At 36.1% G+C, this 20,086-nt stretch overlaps 1 protein-coding gene across 1 annotated transcript in view; it reads left to right on the forward strand.

Moving 5' to 3' along the window:
- Positions 1-20,086, forward strand: part of NPEPPS (aminopeptidase puromycin sensitive) — a 115,630-nt gene that overhangs the window by 82,514 nt on the left and 13,030 nt on the right. Inside the window, exons 5-17 of the mRNA XM_040245547.1 lie at positions 3,005-3,112; positions 4,367-4,567; positions 5,023-5,119; positions 5,233-5,266; positions 6,402-6,516; positions 8,733-8,897; positions 9,735-9,839; positions 10,257-10,317; positions 11,570-11,679; positions 14,245-14,308; positions 16,034-16,173; positions 18,016-18,150; positions 19,404-19,623. Coding sequence (XP_040101481.1) covers positions 3,005-3,112; positions 4,367-4,567; positions 5,023-5,119; positions 5,233-5,266; positions 6,402-6,516; positions 8,733-8,897; positions 9,735-9,839; positions 10,257-10,317; positions 11,570-11,679; positions 14,245-14,308; positions 16,034-16,173; positions 18,016-18,150; positions 19,404-19,623 — 1,555 coding nt within the window. The remainder of the gene's footprint in view (positions 1-3,004; positions 3,113-4,366; positions 4,568-5,022; positions 5,120-5,232; positions 5,267-6,401; positions 6,517-8,732; positions 8,898-9,734; positions 9,840-10,256; positions 10,318-11,569; positions 11,680-14,244; positions 14,309-16,033; positions 16,174-18,015; positions 18,151-19,403; positions 19,624-20,086) is intronic.

Genomic DNA, 20,086 nt, shown 5'->3' on the forward strand with positions numbered 1-20,086 from the left:
CTCTTGATTCCTTCTAGTATATTATTCATCTGCTTTTTGTTCTTGTAGGTCTTTGGTAAACATTTCTTGCATCTTCATTGTTCTCACGAGATCCTGGATCATCTTCATTATCATTTTTCTGAGTTCTTTTTCTGGAAGGTTGCCTATCTCCACTTCATTTAGTTGTTTTTCTGGGGTTTTATCCTGTCCCTTCATCTGTGATACAACTTTCTGCTTTTTCATCGAGATTAACTTTTGTTTGGTTATGGTTTTTGTCTTAGCTGCTGTGGGACTGTGCTTTTTGCTTCTTCGATCTGCCCTCTGATGGAGGAGGCTAAGAGGCTTGTGTAAGCTTCCTGATGGGAGGGACTGGCAGTGAGAAAAACTGGGTCTTGCTCTGGTGGGCAGGGCCTTGCTCAGTAAAGCTTTAATCCAATTATCTGCCGATGGGTGTGGTTGCACTCCCTCCCTGGTAGTTGTTTGCCCTATGGTAGGGTTAATGGCAAACTCCAAGAGGGTTTAGTATGCCAAGGGAGGGGCCTTCCTGGCCTGATGCTGCCAGTGCCTCTGTCCCTGTGGTGAGCCCCTGTCAACCCATACCTCCACAGGAGACCTTCCAACACTAGCAGGTGGTTGTGACTCAGTCTCCTGTGGGGTCACTGCTCCTTTCCTCTGGGTCTTGGTGCGTGCAAGATTTTGTTTGTGCCCTCCAAGACTGGAGTCTCTGTTTCCCCTAGTCCTCTGGAAGTCCTGTAATCAAATCTCGCTGACCTTCAAGGCCAGATTTCCTGGGGATTCCCAGTCCCTTTGTCCAGTACCCAGGCTGGGAAGTCTTACTTGGGGTTCAGAACCTCACCATAGTGCAAGAACTTCTTTGGTATTATTGTTCTCCAGTTTGTGGGTCACCCACAACTAGATACAACTAGAGAGAAGCCCACCTACCACCCCAAAATATCCTGTGTGCAGCAACTAAGGCCCAATGCAGCCAGACAGATCAGGAAACTTAAGTCTTACTATCTATGTCATTCGTTTAATTTCCTCTAGTATAAACTCATTTATTTAGTGCTGCTCCTAATTTGAATTTCTCTGTGTATTTTTTCCTTACAGCCTACTTAACTTTTTCAAACATCTTATGTAAATTACTGTTTAGTAGAATTGATAATTTATTTCTTTGACAGTGCAGTCAGACATGTTACATGTTTCCTTCGAGAAATCCTTTTTTAAAAATATTTATTTATTGGCTGTGCTGGGTCTTCGTTGCTGTGCAGGCTTTTCTCTAGTTGTGGTCGGCCTGGGCTACTCTCTAGGTGTGGTACGCAGGCATTGCTGTGGCTTCTCCTATTGCAGAACACAGGCTCTAAGGCACATGAGCTTCAGTAGTTGCAGCATGTGGGCTCAGTAGTTGCAGCTCCTGCGCTCTAGAGCACAGGCTCCGTAGCTGTGGCACAGGGGGCTTGTTGCTCCATGGCACATGGGATATTCTCAGATCAGGGATCAAACCCTTGTCTCCTGCATTGGCAGGCGAGTTCTTCACCACTGAGCCACCAAGGAAGCCCCAAGAAATCCTTTTTCAGAAGTATATGTTTCCCTGGCAGGCCAATGCTTAAGATTCCACACTTCTACTGCTGGGGGCATGAGTTTGATCCCTGATGGGGAACTAAGATCCCACATGCTGTTCAGGCACCCCTCCCAAAAAAGAAACAAAAATTAAGAAGCAACAGTTAGAACCGGACGTGAAACAACAGACTGGTTCAAAATTGGGAAAAGAGTACGTCAAGGCTGTATATTGTCACCCTGCTTATTTAACTTATACACAGAGTACAGCATGCAAAATGCCGGGCTAGATGAAGCACAAGCTGAAATCAAGATTGCCAGGAGAAATATCAATAACCTCAGGTATGGAGATGACACCACCCTAATGGCAGAAATTGAAAAGGAACTTAAGAGCCTCTTGATGAAGGTGAAAGAGGAGAGTGAGAAAACTGGCTTACAACTGAACATTCAAAACACTAAGATCATGGCATCCGATCCCATCACTTCATGGCAAATAGATGGGGAAACAGTGACAAGATTTTATTTTCTTGGGCTCCAAAATCACTGCGGACAGTGACTGAAGCCATGAAATTAAAAGATGCTTGCTCCTTGGAAAAAAAGCTATGACAGACCTAGACAGTGTATTAGAAAAGCAGAGACATCATTTTGCCAACAAAGGTCCGTATAGAGTTGGACCATGAAGAAGGCTGAGCACCGAAGAATTGTTGCTTTTGAACTGTGGTGCTAGAGAAGACTTTTGAGAGTCCCTTGGCCAGCAAGGAGATCAAATCAGTCAATCCTAAAGGAAATCAACCCTGAATATTCACTGGAAGAACTGATACTGAAGCTCCAATACTTTGGCCACCTGATGGGAAGAGCCAACTCACTAGAAAAGACCCTGATGCTGGGAAAGATTGAGGGCAGGAGGAGAAGGGGGCAACAGAGGATGAAATGATTAGATGGCATTATCGACTCAATGGACATGAGTTTGAGCAAGCTCTGGGAGATAGTGAAGGACAGGAAAGCCTGGTGTGCTGCAGTCCATTGGGTCACAGAGTCAGACGTGACTGAGGGGCTCAGCAACAACAATATGCCTTCTCTACCTCTGCGTATTTTGTTTGTTCTTTTTAAGATACAGAATCTTGTCAGTGGTTCTATTTCTATTGTACTAAAGATTCTTTCTTTTATAACTGATACTCTGCTGCACCACTAAATCTTATTTTGCTTTAAAGTTTATTACTCTTTTTATGTTTACAGAAAGAATGAGATCTCTTTAAACAAGTGGGTCAAATGCTGACAGTTCTATGTGTTGTATATGAAAGTGCTACCTTGTATTTTCTTTGTAATCAGTGCCTAGCTTATTGCCTAGTATTAAGTGGAAAATAAATATTTGAAAAAGTGAATGAATGAATGATAGAAAGAATGGTTGTTACATGAAATAGTCCGGTAGGTTCATTCAGTGATAGTTCATATTTCATATTCTTTTTTTAAGGCTACTGATGCTCGGAGAGCTTTTCCTTGCTGGGATGAACCTGCCATCAAAGCAACTTTTGATATTTCATTGGTTGTTCCTAAAGACAGAGTAGCTTTATCAAACATGGTATGTATGTGTTAATGAGCATTCTTATATTTTGAATAAGCATTTAGCATATTTTGTGTGCTGATTAGATGGGATAGCATGGAACTACCTAGTCACCCAGCACAGTACTTGACACATAATGGGAGCACAAGTGTTAGTATTCGTAGTTTCTTGGAAGCCCTCTTTTTTTTTTTTTAATTGCCTCATTTGGGGAGTTTTCCCGCACCCTGGAAGAAATTCCTTGTAAGCTATGTTAACAAGATTACCTGCTTCCTTTAATTTGGAAATCTAAGTAAGAAATGAACTTAATAACTATTACCTGAGAGAAAAAAAATCTGATATTCTTACTAAATGCCAAAAGTTATAGCCACGTAAAGAAGTGTATTTAGGTTGTAACTGATTGTGTTCTTGGATGTGCTCCCTTCACTGATGTCATTGAATGTCATTCATAGTAGAATAAGCATTTACTACTTGAAATGTGTTGTCTAAGACTGCCTTATTTAAGACATAGAGTAGCTGGTAGACTATAATAGGAGTCTAGGGAACTTGGAAACACCTACTGGACCTGAAATAACTGGCTTTGCTTCCTTTATTAGTGGAGAGAATTCCATAGGTTCTCTTCTTAAAGACACTTTTCTCAAATATTCTTAGAGAGGAGGCTAATAAATTACACTGAAATGTTCATTTGCAGTTTAATGCAAATGAATTTATCAGATCAGTTCTTGAATAAGTCTTACTTGGAAGAAAAAATAGCAAGAACTTGAAACTGAGAGCCTGAATAGGAAAAAGAGGGAAATTAGGGAACTCTAAAAGTAAATGAGATTTGTCACAGATTTGCTTAGAGCCAACCTTCATACAGAATATGCTCTAAATCTAGAAATCTGTGCCCTTTGAAATGTCCAGTTTCACAACTACATTTTATTTTCATTAATATTTCTTGTCTTCTATCCTTCGTTCACTTAAAAGTATTAAAGTCTTAAAACATCCCAATACCTGTTATGTTAATAGGTATTCAAGAAAAGTTACTTCTTTTACCTTACAGATCCTTGGTAGTTTTAACACTTGAGCTCCAACTTCTTAGTGTGCATGCTTCATCAGTTCACTTTCTTAGCAGGAAAAGTCTTGAGAGTATAATAGTACTGGGTAAATTAGGATAGAGAAGTAAGCAGTGCTGGAAAGGGGGAAGAAAAGGTTACAAAGCCTACAGTTTGGGGGTAGTGTTTGCTTTAAGGTATTTAATGTAAATCTGTTAAATTTTCCTTTTTTTCCCTTAAGAATGTAATTGATCGGAAACCATACCCTGATGATGAAAATGTAGTGGAAGTGAAGTTTGCTCGCACACCTGTCATGTCTACATATCTGGTGGCATTTGTTGTGGGTGAATATGACTTTGTAGAAACAAGGTCAAAAGATGGTGTGTGTGTCCGTGTTTACACCCCTGTTGGCAAAGCAGAGCAAGGAAAATTTGCGTTAGAGGTAAATGTACTTGAAGAGGATTGTTCCAACAGTCCATAACTCCAGGTTGGGGAATTTACATTTCTGATCAATTATTAGTACAGTTATTTATAATCTAATCTGAAATATCTTGTGCTACTTTGGTTTTACTTTTAATAGACTCTTGGAACTAGCAACTTTGGTGTTAACATTTTGAAAGATAATGATTAAGAGAATATTAGAATGGAATTTATTAACCTAGAGAGTGGGGAGGGGGGGACATATATAATTGTACTTTTCATACTGAGTTATAAATGGATTAAAGTTTGGCTGACATATACAAAGCTTAGGGCTAAAGCAGTCTCTGGAGGTGGGGGTCCCCCAGGGTTGGTTTCTTGTAACTTGAGATATTTGGCTTGCAACTGGATTCCTTTGTGGATTTCTGTAGGAATGGCAATAGGATTTATCAGATGGTTCTTTTCTTTATACTTTTATAGGTTGCTGCTAAAACTCTGCCTTTTTATAAGGACTACTTCAATGTTCCTTATCCTCTACCTAAAATTGATCTCATTGCTATTGCAGACTTTGCAGCTGGTAAAGTAAATTTCATTTTATTGATAAGTTGTAATAACTTTTATTTTGAATTTTATGATTTTTCAAGAAGTATGTATAGATATCAATAAATGTTTATATTTTATTTTATGAAGGTGCCATGGAGAACTGGGGCCTTGTTACTTATAGGTATGTTAATGATGTATTACCCTGCCTTGTCTTTTAAATCACTGATTTCATGAGTGCTTCACTTCTAATTACAGTTCAGTAGCTTCTGCTTTGTGATCTGCCATAAATTTTCCTACCTTCCCCCATTTCCTTGAACATTTCAAGAATGCAGATGAACACCCTCTAGTGCTACTGTCTGAGAGAGTAAGATTTTTAAGTGAGCATCTGGCATTAGTAGTATTTCTAGATGTATTTTTGGCTGAGTTTCTCATTTCAGTGCCTTCTCTTCCTCCTGGTAGTTACATAGTTATATATCCAGCTTGAAGAACTTCCCCTGATTTAATGTCTTCTAGCCAAGTTCTCGGAGAAGGTGATGGCACCCCACTCCAGTACTCTTGCCTGGAAAATCCCATGGACGGAGGAGCCTGGTAGGCTGCAGTCCATGTGGTTGCTAAGAGACGGACACGACTGAGCGACTTCACTTTCACTTTTCACTTTCATGCATTGGAGAAGGAAATGGCAACCCACTCCAGTGTTCTTGTCTGGAGAATCCCAGCGAGGGGGGAGCCTGGTGTGGGCTGCTGTCTGTGGGGTCGCACAGAGTCGGACACGACTGAAGTGACTGCAGCAGCAGCAGCAGCCAAGTTCTTACATGTCTGTCACCACAATACAAACATGTAGGTTGTATAATTTTAAAAGCAATGTCTGTAAACAAGTTTTGGCCTTCTACTTTGAATTGCCTTCTTCGATGAGCTAAGTTTTGGACACTCTGTTCAGTGTTCTTTTGGGGACTGTGGAATGCATCTTCCTCCAGCTTGCCACTTCTCTGCTTTTAATGGAAGAACTGTCTTCTCTTTCTGTCTAGCACAGTAATCCCTGATCCTTTAGACAATTTTTCTAAAATTTCAGGCAGCTATCCTATAAACAAACTGATAATTAAACTTGTGTGTCACATCTTTGATCTTCTCTTGTTTGAATTCAACTGGACTAGTCTTTAATCTTCCCAGAACTTTTCCTATCCTGTGTACTCTAAGGAAATGTTTTCTTGACATCTTTAAAGCCTAACTTGACCATCTTATTTACTCCCTCCCCCACTTCTGCATGCCTGCTTTTATTGGAATACTTTTATTTAAAAATAATTTTTCTTTAAACACAGGGAGACTGCGTTGCTTATTGATCCAAAAAACTCCTGCTCTTCATCCCGCCAGTGGGTTGCTCTGGTTGTGGGACATGAGCTCGCCCATCAATGGTTTGGAAATCTTGTTACTATGGTATTTAATATTTTTAAGTGCTCAAATATATTTTTTTCCTGCTACACCTTATGTTGGCTAAATAGTATTTCAGGTCTGGCTGGCACATTGTACCAAAAAAGTTTTTTTGATAGAAAAGCTTTATTTTTATCAGGATATCCATGTTAATTAAGAATATACAGGTAATCTTTATTCAATAGAAAATACTACCTAAACTGTTCTAAATACTGCCTGCAAATGGGGCAAGTCACGATATTAATTTGGGTGAAAGGAAGAGATTCCACCTAGACAATTTCCATGCAGTGAGATTCAGGCTAACTGAAGTTTTTTGTGTCATATGTCACTAGCTGTAAAGTAACCTGATGAATAGCAAACTATCTTTAATAAGGTTGAAATGTTTTTAAGGGTCATTTTCTTCACTGCCTAAAATTTTAAGTTGATATTTGATAGAAATGAAGGCAAAGAAGCTACAGAATAACAGAAGTATATTAAAATTTCCAGCTCTCCTATTGAAGTCCTTGTTTATTGTAATGTCTGTAGTGAATGATCTCTGTCCTCTAGTCTTGACCTTTCCCTTTTACTCTAAATGAATACTATCTATAGCAACCAACTGTGTTAGAGCTTGGAAGCACAGCTTTTAATAAGTGAACTAGAAGTACCCCTGCAAAGAAGGAACTGGAGATTGTGGAGCCAGCCAAATTCCCTGATGGCATTTTAGGCTGCCAAAGAGCAGAGCCCAACTTGGATGTTAGTTGAGACCACATGTCACAGAAATAAGCAAGAAAGAAAAACATTTAGCAACTCTTAAATGTCTGAGTTTGAGAAACTCCAGGAGATAGTGCAGGACAGGGAAGCCTGGCGTGCTGCTGTTCATGGGGTCACAGAAAGAGTTGGACATGTCTTAGCAACCAAAACAGCGATGTGTCTGAAAGAGTTCCTAAAGAAAGTCAGCTCTTGAAAGTAAATCCTGTCCTTTTTGCTTTGGTTGTTTAAAAGTTTGCTTAGGGGTTAAAAGAAAAAAAAAAAGGTTGTTTGAAATATACTTTTACGTGAAATTAAGTATGCTAGTTCCTGTGTTCAAATGTCAGAAATGTTCCTTTCTCCTAACACAGTAAGTTTGTTGCTACCAAACAATTTTTTTTTTTTTTTTTTTGCTGTGTTGAGGAGATTTTATTTTTTATGATTTTATTTTTAAACTTCCAGTAATAAGTTTTAGTGGGGGAAATGTGTGCATTCTCATGTTGCTTTTAAACACCTTTTTGTTGTATTTGAGTAACTTCTAGTTATTGGATGTCAGTTTTTTCATTAACTGAAATATAGGGGTTTAGAGAGACTTAGAAAATTACTAGCTTTGTACCAGCTTATCCCAGTGGAGTCTGTTAGTTAAATAAGTACACAAAGCATGTAGACAGATAGCCATTTATCACTATATTGAAAACATTTGATCTTTTCAGAATTTTAAAATACCCTTTTGTTTTTCACCATTGCATTTATCCTTTATCTTGAATTCATACAGTATTTGCTTTTTTTATGAGATTTAATCAACTTTAATGAAAATTAGATTGAAATCTCTTTCTAGAAAGTTTATTTCTATTTTAAAAAGCTGATTTTGTCTGTGACCCATTATATTCTTTGTCCACTCCACTATTAATTCTTATTATTAACAAATGAGAATTTTATATTCTATAAATTTTTAAATACCAGTTGTATTAATTTAAACTTACTGCTATGACATTTTGTTAATTTTATGTAATTCTTGTATAAGCAATACTACTTCTCTGTTTATCTAGAAAGTTTAACTTGTCACTCAGCAGTGATTTTTTTTTCCCTGTCATTATGGAGATAGTTCCCAGTTTTCCTTGTCTGGTCCTAATAACTTTCTGGTTTCTTAAAGAGAGTTGTTTATTAAACTAAATTTTATATGACAGTGTAGCTCTTGCACACATTTATGCACTCTCTTCCCGTTTTCCATCCTGAGGGTGTTTTTCATCCCTCTTCTTCCTCCTTTTCTACCTTTAGTACCAAAAAGTTACTTAGCAGTGGTGATAATGCCAATGTCACTAGTTGCCATTCTTGGCAATTCTTTTGTTCATAGATGTAAATTATTTACTAAATGTTTTGAATTGAATTTTAGCTCATTAAGAGTTTTAGAATATAATGGAAGGGACATAAGAGTGTTTTATATTAGTGGAGTGACCAGCATCTTTTCTTTACATATTTCCATCTTCTGTTTTTAGGAATGGTGGACTCATCTTTGGTTAAATGAAGGCTTTGCATCATGGATTGAGTATCTGTGTGTAGACCACTGCTTCCCAGAGTATGATATCTGGACTCAGTTTGTTTCTGCTGATTATACACGAGCTCAGGAGCTTGACGCCTTAGATAACAGCCATCCCATTGAAGTGAGACGTAATTTTCAGTCATTGGCCTTTCCTTTCACTTTCCATGAAATATGTAGTTTTAAAATTTTTCTTTGAGAAGAAAATTGCATGAGTGATGTGACTTACTTTTGTAGTTTATATTTCCATTTTGAAACTGCAGGCAGATTCTTTATGGAGTGAGCTACAAAGGAAATCCCCTTGAAATTCTACAAAGTTCTAGTTCTGTTTCATTTTAAACATCTATATCTTTGTAGAAGCAAGTTTTTTGTATCCATAAACATTCATTGAATCGATTTTTATTGATTAGTAATGGGGTAATCATACCGGTTGGGTAATATTATGATTCTGTTGTTTCAAAGAAAATTCTAAACATACTCTTTTGTTGTCATTGCTTTATATATATTTTAGTTCTTTTGACTTAATCTGTTCTATTTTGGCTAGTTTATATGTATAAATTTTGCCTCCAAAGAGCTAGACTTACAGTCTACTTTGACATATTTAACCTGGGTCCTATGTAACTGTTAGCCATTATAATAAGTGCAAGAAGTCAAATGTTTTTCATCTCTCCCTTCCTGACCTTCACCTCCCACTCTCCAGAGAGATCCACAGTGAGTTGCCTCCCAGGAAAGCAGTGTCAAGACTGGAACCCAGGTCCTAAAGAGATGATGGGGATCGTGTTATATATTCTGTTTTATTAGTATTAGTTATTACACCCTTTTAAACAATTACACAGTATGAGTCACCTAAAGGCAAAAAGTATCTTATAGGTTAGAAGAGTTTTCCTAGAAAGCTCTTTATGTAATTCAGTATTACAGTTTGTCTTCTCCTGTTATAACCTTGAATCACACTGTCTGCCAGGTCAGTGTGGGCCATCCTTCTGAAGTTGATGAGATATTTGATGCAATATCATACAGCAAAGGTGCATCTGTCATCCGAATGCTACATGACTACATTGGAGATAAGGTAAAAAAAATAAATTAATTAACTAAATTCTTTAATGGTGATCTCACAGAGTTTTACATGAAAAAGAAAAGTTTGATTTTATTTAGGTTAAGTTCCTAAGTAATTTTTCTAGAATCTATAAGAATATTACTCTAGCTTATCTTTATTTCTTTTTATGTTGACTGTTTTAGTCTCTTAAATGAATGATGTTGCAAATATTATTTGGGGGTTGGTAGAAGTCTGGTATAAAACTTAAAAGCAAAAGTAGAAGGCAAAGCATATACATTCTTAAATGAAAGGCAATAGACATTACTGTGTTTTAGTAAATCTAATACTCAATTAACTTTGAGTAAATCAGCTTTTGAGTACTCTGTAGTCAAAATATACTATAATTCTGAGTTCTGACTCTCCTGGATTTTAAAAATTGTGTTTTCTCAGGACTTTAAGAAAGGAATGAACATGTATTTAACCAAGTTCCAACAAAAGAATGCTGCCACAGGTAATTTTTAATAACTTGAGATAGAAATGGAGAGAATGTCGGCACATTATCCAGAGTATGATATTTTATTTTTTTCTAAATACTCGATTTTCTATGTGACGGATAGGAAATAAAGTCGACTCTTTTGAAGATATATTACATCATAGATCAGTATGAATCAGAACCTATTATCCTTTTGGTCAACCTCCAGTAGTCTGCTTTCCACAGTTCAGTGTTTTGCTAAAGAGTCTGAAAAGTTCTGTTTACTTTACCAGAGCTTGTTCTTTTTCGGCGATTTGTGGGTTTTGTTGCCCTTAATTGACCATTGGACATTAAAATAGCTGCAGATTACCCATTTGTAGGAGTTGAACTTGTGGAACTGCAGGTTTTCATTGAAGGAAATTCTTAAAATTTTATGATAGTCTATGATTTATTAGATATTAGAGTCAAAAGGAAGAATAAAGGTGATTGATTGATTATGAAACTGAGTTCCTTAATGAACAAAAATAGTTTAAAAAGCAAGAAGATTTGTGTAATGTCATTAATGTTTAATAGAATCCCTAACCAGGAATTTAATAGATCGCCGATCAGGGATCAAACCCAGGCTCACAGAAGTGAAAGTGCAGAGTCCTAACCACTGGACTGCCAGGGAATTCCCTTGTACTTTCCTTTTTGTACATATAGTCCGTATATTTGGAATGTTCCTTTCTCCCCTGTCTAATGAGCAACTCCGCTTCAAGATTCAGAACAAAAATTATGTCTTGTGAAACCTTTATTCTTTGGATTTTTCTTCAAGGACTTTTTTCCCCTGTTCATTCTTCTGTTATAGTTATGCTACATTGTATGGTTGTTTTGCTTATTCAGCCACCAGAGTTGTTTGACCATATGGACTTTACTTCGGCCTCATCAGCATTGAATATTTTTTAACTTCTGTTAGTTGAATGTGTATAATGGTTTTAATTTTGTGAATGATCATCTTGTAGTATTCTTGAATATGTTTCCATTTGTTTGTTCCTGTTTCTTGTTTGAACTCACCTGTTTGTCTTTTGTTTATAATTTGTAATTTTTTAATAAATTGGAACAAATTGTAATATAGTTCACTTAATGGCAAGGCAAGGGTGACATTAACTTGGTCCACTGTTTGTTTCCTGAACCTGACAAAAAAACAGAATTGGTCAATGATGCAGTTTCAAGTTATATAAAATTTCTGGTTTGTTTACAAAAATAAAAATGTAAATATTTTACATTTTCATTGTTTGTATTTATCTTCTAGAGGATCTCTGGGAAAGTTTAGAAAATGCTAGTGGTAAACCTATAGCAGCTGTGATGAATACCTGGACCAAACAAATGGGATTCCCTCTCATTTATGTAGAAGCAGAACAGGTAAACTTATACAAAGTTCTTCAATTTGTCTGATATTATATTAAATGAAATTCAATCGGTGTTACAAATTTGCTTTTCTGTACTTTAAGTATTCTAGGTAAGATTTAAACCAGCCCTTATACTCTTTTCTCAGTGATTTATTATCTCTATACCCAAAAGTTTGCCCCACATCTTTAAAATTATACATGGGTACAGTAGAAAACAAAATATTGTCTGCCCTTACTGTTCTCGAGGAAAACACTGTAACATTGTTGATATAATTCTAAAATCACCAAAGGAGGTTTATTCTAAGAATGCAAAGTTGGTTTAATATTAAACAAATTAAGCAAGGTATTGACTCATAATTACTGCATTAACAGAATCAAATTAGAAGAACCATATGCGTTACTAGATGCATAAAAAAGATTTGATAAAATTCAACACCCGTTTATAATACCCTTCTTCAAAATTAGTTATTAATGTTGGATGGCAGTATGATGTGATTTAGATTAGAATTACATTCATATTAGTTGAACTGTTATCTGAATTCAGACAGGTGTAGTTCAAAATGAGTTGTCCTCCAGAAGGATTGAAAATTACACATCAGAAAGTTTGTCTTAACTTAGTTTAATTGTATGAAATTGTGAAATCTTTCTCTTAAATTTCTTTGCCATGGTTTTATGAGCTGCATAGAGAATTAATTCCATTCATTTAGGGAGGAAGATTCATAGCTCTTTTTTGGTATGTGTTTGTCCTTGTGGTTCTGCGTTGTCCCTAAAGCTAATATTTTACAAAGCCTTCTCATTGTGGCAGTTTAAGTTAGTACATTTGCTTTTCTGTAATTTAAGAATCTAGATGACATTTAAATCAGCCCTTGTACTCTCAGAATGCACCCAAGTGCTTGCAAGTTAACCTTTTAGAGACACATCTTAACCTTAAATATGACTGTATTTTATAATAAAGCATACACATTGGAGGACCTCTCATATTGGCTGCAAGCATTTGAAAAGGCAATTTAGGTAACAATTAATCCTACTTAGTGGGAAAAGATATCTAAAACTTTAGTGAGCTGCCATTGTGACCTTTCTGTTTCTAGTCTTCTTTCTCCACTTTGGATGGACTAGTCTGTTACAGGAGATGACTTGGTCACACTTGACATTGACACTCTACACAGACTGACAGATGGTTTTCATTTCACCTATTTAGAGAATAATATACAAAGATGATTGTTGCTTTTACTTCTGGGGATTTCTATCCCTCAAAAACTGTCAGTACCTCAAAACTATTAAAATATTTAATGATTATAATAAAGCAAACTAAGGCCATAATTTTTTCGAGTATACTTTTAAGAGCATAATAATTTATCAGAAGAGAGGATACTAATACCTCACTTCCTCCCAATGTTATTGAGACTCAAGGAACTTAAAACATCAAGCTACTTTCAAGATCTTACTGTTTTTGCACTTTTTTGGTCTACAAGCATAGCCAAATTCATCCTCCTTTTTACATTACAATAAAATGCATGCCTATGACTCAGTTCTTTTACAAATAGGAGAGCTCTGCAACATAGCATCCTGATTATGATCTGTCTCTCACCTTATAGTCCCTAAATTTAAATATTTTTGCTTTATTTCTGAATCTATTTAAAAGTTACCTAATAACTTTTTTCAAGGAAATCTGTGTGACACGTGACTAATCAGTGATGTAGTAGTTAAGTTCATTAGTGGTTCCTTTATGGCATTGAAGTGGCCATTGCTTCCCCACTCAGATTTTTAAGTTTTCAGTTCTCTCTCTTATAGTCAGTTGATCCCTTTATAAAGGTCATTGACCCAATTTTACGTTTGATTTAGGTGATCTTAAATCTGTTATAGCTTGTGTTATTTAAAATGTTCTAGAGTATAGTAACAATAACTAAACAAAAGATTGAGTATTGTTGAAGTATTTTTTTTTAATGTACTTGCTTTTATTGCTTCTGTTTTTTAGTTTATCACAGTCTCTCCTCCTGACTTTATTGTTTCATTGCAAAGCTTATCCTTTGAAATAGGTCATGTTCTGCTTTCATGTTTGTCATTCTTTTTTTTCACTCAGACTTGAAACTTTATTTTGTGTTGGGGTAAAGCCAGTTAACAATGTTGTGGTAGTTTCAGGTGAAGAGCTGAAGGGACTCAGCCATCCATATACATGTATCCATTCTAAATGACTTCGAATATTGAATCCACATGCTAATTTAATGTTGCCACTTTTTAGAAATGGAAAATACTAAACATATAACCCTCCTTCATAAGTTAACTGTGTATCCCTTTTGAAATTTTGAAGTTCTTATCTGGATACATCTCTGTTCTCGTGGGCAGTATTACACAGTACCTGGCCTTTTATTTTTAGAGTATTGTTATTTTGAGGCCTTAATGAGAAATCGTGAGTTTTCTTCCATTCTGTAGTTTCGTCATGTTTATCACCATTGCATTCTGTGTATTCAGGAGCCATTTGGCTGTACTGGTCTCACCTCTGCTTTGTCACCGAAATGTCTCCTCTAAGAAAAAAAAGTGTCAATGCTCCTACAACCTTTGTTTTGTTTTGCTTCTTTAGGTAGAAGATGACAGATTACTGAGGTTGTCCCAAAAGAAGTTCTGTGCCAGTGGACCATATGTTGGTAAGCAAATGGCTATACATGGGAGCTAATCTGAATTTGGATACTATACCAGTAGTGTTTAAACTAATAATAAATAATTATCCATGTAAAAATAATAGAATTAAATAGAAATAAGGAAATGGTAATAGAATAAAAATGATAGGGAAGGAAAAAGAGGTTCATGGGGTATTTGTAGTATTCTACATCTCTGTGTTATTGGAGGCTATAACGAATGAATAAGGATATGAACTTCAAGAAGTGACGTCTCTAGCCTGAATCCCTGAAAGAAAACTTGGTATGCAATTCTGTACTAGGTCTATGCGCTTGTGTACTAAGTACATTTGGTACACTTGTATATACACAGTGACTTTTTTAAAAAAATTCTTGGTCATAGTAAGTAACTAAGCAGATAAAGCCCAATGATTATTTAGATTTATTTTGTACCAGTCATTGTGCTAATAAGCACTATAGCTGATCCTTATTTTATACTCTTAGCAACCCTACTAAGTGGTTCATATTATTTCTGTTTTACAAATGAGGGAGCTGAGGCATAGCTAGGTAAGTTAAATTGTCCAGGATCACCTATTTAATGAGTTAAAGAGTAGGAATTCAAATGAAATAGTTGCATTATATAAGTTTATACTCTTAACTACCACTCAACTGTGCTTTTTCAAATATTTCTACATGACATTAGACTCTTGTACCCAGGGAATTAAAGATAAATTGAAAAATTATGAAGTGTTTTTCTGCACCTTTCTCACTTCCTTTAAAATAGTTCTCAACAGGGAGAGAGGTATATCAGAACCACCAGTGCCTTTTCATGTTCAACCCACCAAATGATGATGCACTCTACCAAGGTTAAGTGGTACAGCCTTCAACTCTTAGCCTTCCCAGCATTGAGAGTCACTCTCTTAATAAATGTGTCTGACAAGTCCGACGACAGGTTTATTATCTAAATAAATAATGTCACAGATGCTATTTTCCACATGTACCAGCAGTCTGCACTGTATGACTGACAGGTTTTGCGGTTTTTCTGATGCTCTGTGAGCACTGTAGGCTGTATTAAAACCTGAATTATCCTAGTGTCAGGAGAGAATTTTCATCTGTGGTTTAGCCTGATAGCATAAAGCTATTTAAGTGATTAAGATAGTTCCATTAATGTACTGGGCAATGACATTCTTTTGTTTGGCATCTTAATGCAAAATCTATTTTGCTAATACTTGAGACAGTATATGTATTTGTCTTACAAAACCTTTGGCTTTTAGCTATGACTCCTCAGTGACAGAATCTAACAACTCCCAAGGTGCATCCTATCAGTGTCTTAGCAGTATATATACTTATTAAGGACTGCACTTTAGAATTTGTTTAAGTGCTTCGTGAGAGACTTAACCCACTCGAAATGTCTTTTATCGTTAAAATCATTATCTCTATTGCTGCAATAAGCAGACTAAGTGTGATATTGCTCTGAAAAGGGAAAAACAACAAAATCATTGTATTTGTGATTCTACACAAATACAGATTCTGTTGTTCTCTTTTTTTATAGGCTGTTGTGATTTTGTTAGTAAATTCTTTCTTCATTATTATTCAGGTTACCTAGAAGAGTTCATGCATCATTAAAAAGGAGCTGTTGGCTTAACAGATTCAAGCCCATACATGGGACACCAGTCCTCTCTCTCTACCTTACTTTCCATTTCTTCCAGTGAAAAATTATTTTCAAGTTTTCTGTTTGTTATTCTCTTGCTTAAGGAGAAGACTGTCCCCAGTGGATGGTTCCTATCACAATCTCTACTAGTGAAGATTCCAGCCATGCCAAAATGAAGATTCTGATGGACAAGCCAGAGATGAATATAGTTTTAAAAGATGTCAAACCAGACCAGTGGGTGAAGGTGAGTCCAGAAAGGCCATAGACATTTTTATCTTAACTAAATTGATTTATTTCTTTCATTTCCTGTATGCATTTTATGGCTGGCTCTAAATTCTACTGATTCATTTTGGTCTAGGACTTGAAAAGAAAAAGACATTTCTAAACTTTCTTATGTGAATTTTAGTATTGTCTAGATATTTGCCTTTATGTCAGGTAAGGGAGTGGTTAATAAGCAATTACAAAGGGATAGGATTAAAGAGGAAAAAAAGAGTAGTCTCTGTATAAAGTCACATTAACCAAAACATTTGCAGTCTTGCAACTTCAAACTGCCCTGTCATTGTAGTGACATGTTAACTTCAGCGATATGTTGTCATCGTGTGTGTACAACTATAATCAAGTGGGATCAGACATAATAATCAGTTTGTGTCACTGAAATGGGAAGTTCCTTTGAGCTGGTGTTTTAAAGGCGTTTCACAAAAATAACAGTAAATATTATTTTTCATCATTTTGTACTCTACCTTTCATAATGAAAATATCTGCTACAAATTTTTCCCCCAATTAGAGATTCCTGATAGGAATTATGGGCTTCCCAGGTGGCTCAGTGAGTAAACAGTCCACCTGCACTGCAAGAGATGCAGGAGACACAGGTTTGATCCCTGGGTTGGGAAGGTCCCCTGGAGGAGGGCATGGCAGTCCACTCCAGTGTGCTTGCCTGGGGAATCTCATGGACGGAGGAGCCTGGCGGACTCTTGTCCATTGAGTCAAGAAGAGTTGGACATGACTGAAGTGACTAAACATGCTCACATGCAATAGAATCATGTGTTGTCTCAGACTTTGATGCTTGCAGAACTGTTTCTCACTCTGTTTTAAATATATTTTAAAATATTCTCAGTGGACTACTATATTGCCATTTGGAATTATAACCTGGAGCATATGTAGCAGTATGAAGTTTTTCTTATAAGAAAAAAGTACAGTATGGTTATAATTAGGTAAATAAAAATATTCTTCCTATAGTAAAAGAGGGAATCAAAACAATTACTATATTAGAAATGTGAAGTGATTTTTAAATATATATAAATAGTAAAATACATATATCTTATATTGTCATTTTATCATTAAAATATTTTGTATATAAATATTATAAAAAATATTTTTGAGTATTGGTAAATAATACTTTGGTCACTAAGTTGTGTCTGACTCTTGCTACTGTGGAATTTCCCAGGCAAGGGTACTGGGGTGGGTTGTGATTTCTTCCTCCAGGGGATCTTCCTGACCCAGGGATCAAACCCTGGTCTCCTGCATCTTAGGCAATCTCCTGAATTGCAAGCAGACTCTTTACTGACTGAACATAGAAAATAGTGATAGTCAATGATTACCTCACTCCAAAAATCATATGAAGTTGCCTTTTAAGTCCATATAATTCTTTAAAATCTAGGTCCTGGCAGTTGCTATTCTGTCGAGACTCTGGGTTCAGCAGATCAATGTAAAGGTTTAGTCTTCCTTGGAGATTTTATTATCCAAGAATTTTTATATATAGTAAATATTTTCTATAAACTGAAAACTATCCACTGAAATCAGAAACTTAGCCAGATTATTTCCTCCTTTTCAGCCATGTTCTTTCCACTGTCACTCACTTTGCCTCCCACTTATGTCAAGTTTCTGTTTTGTATTGCTTCTGTTTTTATCTTTGACAAGTGATTACTATCTTTATGTGTTGTTTCATTTTATTCCGTCTGTTAACATAAATGAGCTTCATTGTTTTTCATCCAGGTGTACTAAAGCTAAAGCTCTTTTCATATCTACAAAAAACTGATTTAAAAAATAAATGCAACTGTTTAATAATACCTGTTGGATGTCTTTTCAGTTAAACCTGGGAACAGTTGGGTTTTACCGGACCCAATACAGCTCAGCCATGCTGGAAAGTTTATTACCAGGTATTCGCGACCTTTCTCTGCCCCCAGTGGATCGACTTGGATTACAGAATGATCTCTTCTCCTTGGTGAGCCTCAAATAGTATGATGGATTTTGTTGATTAAATGGTTTTGTTTTTCCTGGAATGGCTGACTAGAACATAATTAGAAGAATATAGTTCTTCCTGAGAGGTGCATGCCTTTGGGACTAAAGAACATGACTAATTATTAATTGATATGCAAGATTGAACCTATATAATTTTCCAGAAACAAATCTCACTTTCTTAAGCCAGCTTTTTGCAACTGTACATAAACGATCATTTGTAAGGCATAAATTCTTTTCAGTAGATATAGATATGAACCTTGAAGAGATTTCTCTATTGGTGATTTTTTTTAAAATAATTCAGAGTGATTTATATTTTTCTGAAATAGTGGTTATACTTTGCTGGGAGACTCTAGAATTTTTTAAACATTCCATTATTATTCAAATTATAATAGCCCATTATCATTCTAAAATATTTTATATTTAGCTTTGTTCAAGAAAAAATTTAAAGGAGCACTTAGTAGTATTATCTTTATAACTCCAAAACATAGGTTAGATAATTTCTAGATGTCTTTGTGATAAAATTGTCAGATTCCTCCTAATGTTCCTTTAATTGGACTTGAAATTTTCATTCCCATCTGTAGTAACTGGTTTTGGATTCCTCCTTTGTATAAACACAGATTAGCACTGATGCACAAAACCTCACATCTGCTGAGCTCATTGCTGAGAGAGACCTGTCCCAGGAGAGTGGTGTGTTTGTGCACTTGGCTGCTGTAACAGAAGTTCTTTTTCCTAACTCTGTTAGTTAATTCTGAAAGGGATGAATTTGTAGTACCTTCCAGTTTGTCTTCTTTTAGAAATGAGTAAAGGACAGGCTGAAGTTGACACAGTTTGCAGCTCCAGTTTTGAAAGCGCCTCTGTCAAAAACTAAAGCCCCAACTGTTTTTGTACCTTTTCTGACAGTATGAAAATTTTCAAAAGACAAACAATACCAAGACCCTAGAAACTGAATAGAAATAGGAAGTTAACTGTTCTCTTTGTTCTTTGTTCTTTCTAAATTGGTGAAATTTTAACATTTTTAAAAAGTAGCTGTTTTATAAATAGCAAAAAAGTAAGGAATGTTGTCATAATACTGTTTTTATTTTATAAAATTCTACAGTGTTCTGAACTTATATAGTCTAGTCTCTTCCCTAAGGGATGACTAATTAGCAGAAGACACTATGCCAAAAACGCATGCTTGTGCTTTTTGTTTTGTTTTTGTTTGAAGACTAGATTGATTTATGTTTTTTCCTATCCCAGGCTCGAGCTGGAATCATTAGCACTGTAGAGGTTCTAAAAGTCATGGAGGCTTTTGTGAATGAGCCCAATTATACTGTATGGAGCGACCTGAGCTGTAACCTGGGGATTCTCTCAACTCTCTTGTCCCACACAGACTTCTATGAGGAAATCCAAGAGTTTGTGAAAGATGTCTTTTCACCTATAGGGGAGAGACTGGGCTGGGACCCCAAACCTGGAGAAGGTAACGAATGTACTGAATGCGGAAGGAACTGATCAGAAATTGGTCCTTTTTAACTCAGCTGTTTGTTGTTGTTGTTGTTCAGTCGCTCAGTCGTGTCCGACTCTGCAACCCCGTGGACTGCAGCTTGCTCACACTTGTGTCCGTAGAGTTGGTGATGCCACCCAACCGTCTCGTCCTTTGTTGTCCCCTTCTCTTGCCTTCAGTCTTTCCCAGCATCAGGGTCTTTGAGTCAGCTCATTAGAAAACTTAGCTGTGGTTAACAGTAACATCATCTTTGTATCTACTGGACATTACTATATATTCAGCTAACTAGAAATTAAGACTTAGGACTTTTAAGCCTCCTAGTGAATTTATATGGGTAACCAACATAAAAACGGTGGTATGTGTATTTGTTGCTAAATATGATTTACACACAGAGCAAATGGTGGAAATAAGTCTTTTACAGTTCCAAAGGCCCATTTTT

Source organism: Oryx dammah, unplaced genomic scaffold (assembly GCF_014754425.2).
Source record: "Oryx dammah isolate SB20612 unplaced genomic scaffold, SCBI_Odam_1.1 HiC_scaffold_8, whole genome shotgun sequence".
Taxonomy (NCBI): domain Eukaryota; kingdom Metazoa; phylum Chordata; class Mammalia; order Artiodactyla; family Bovidae; genus Oryx; species Oryx dammah.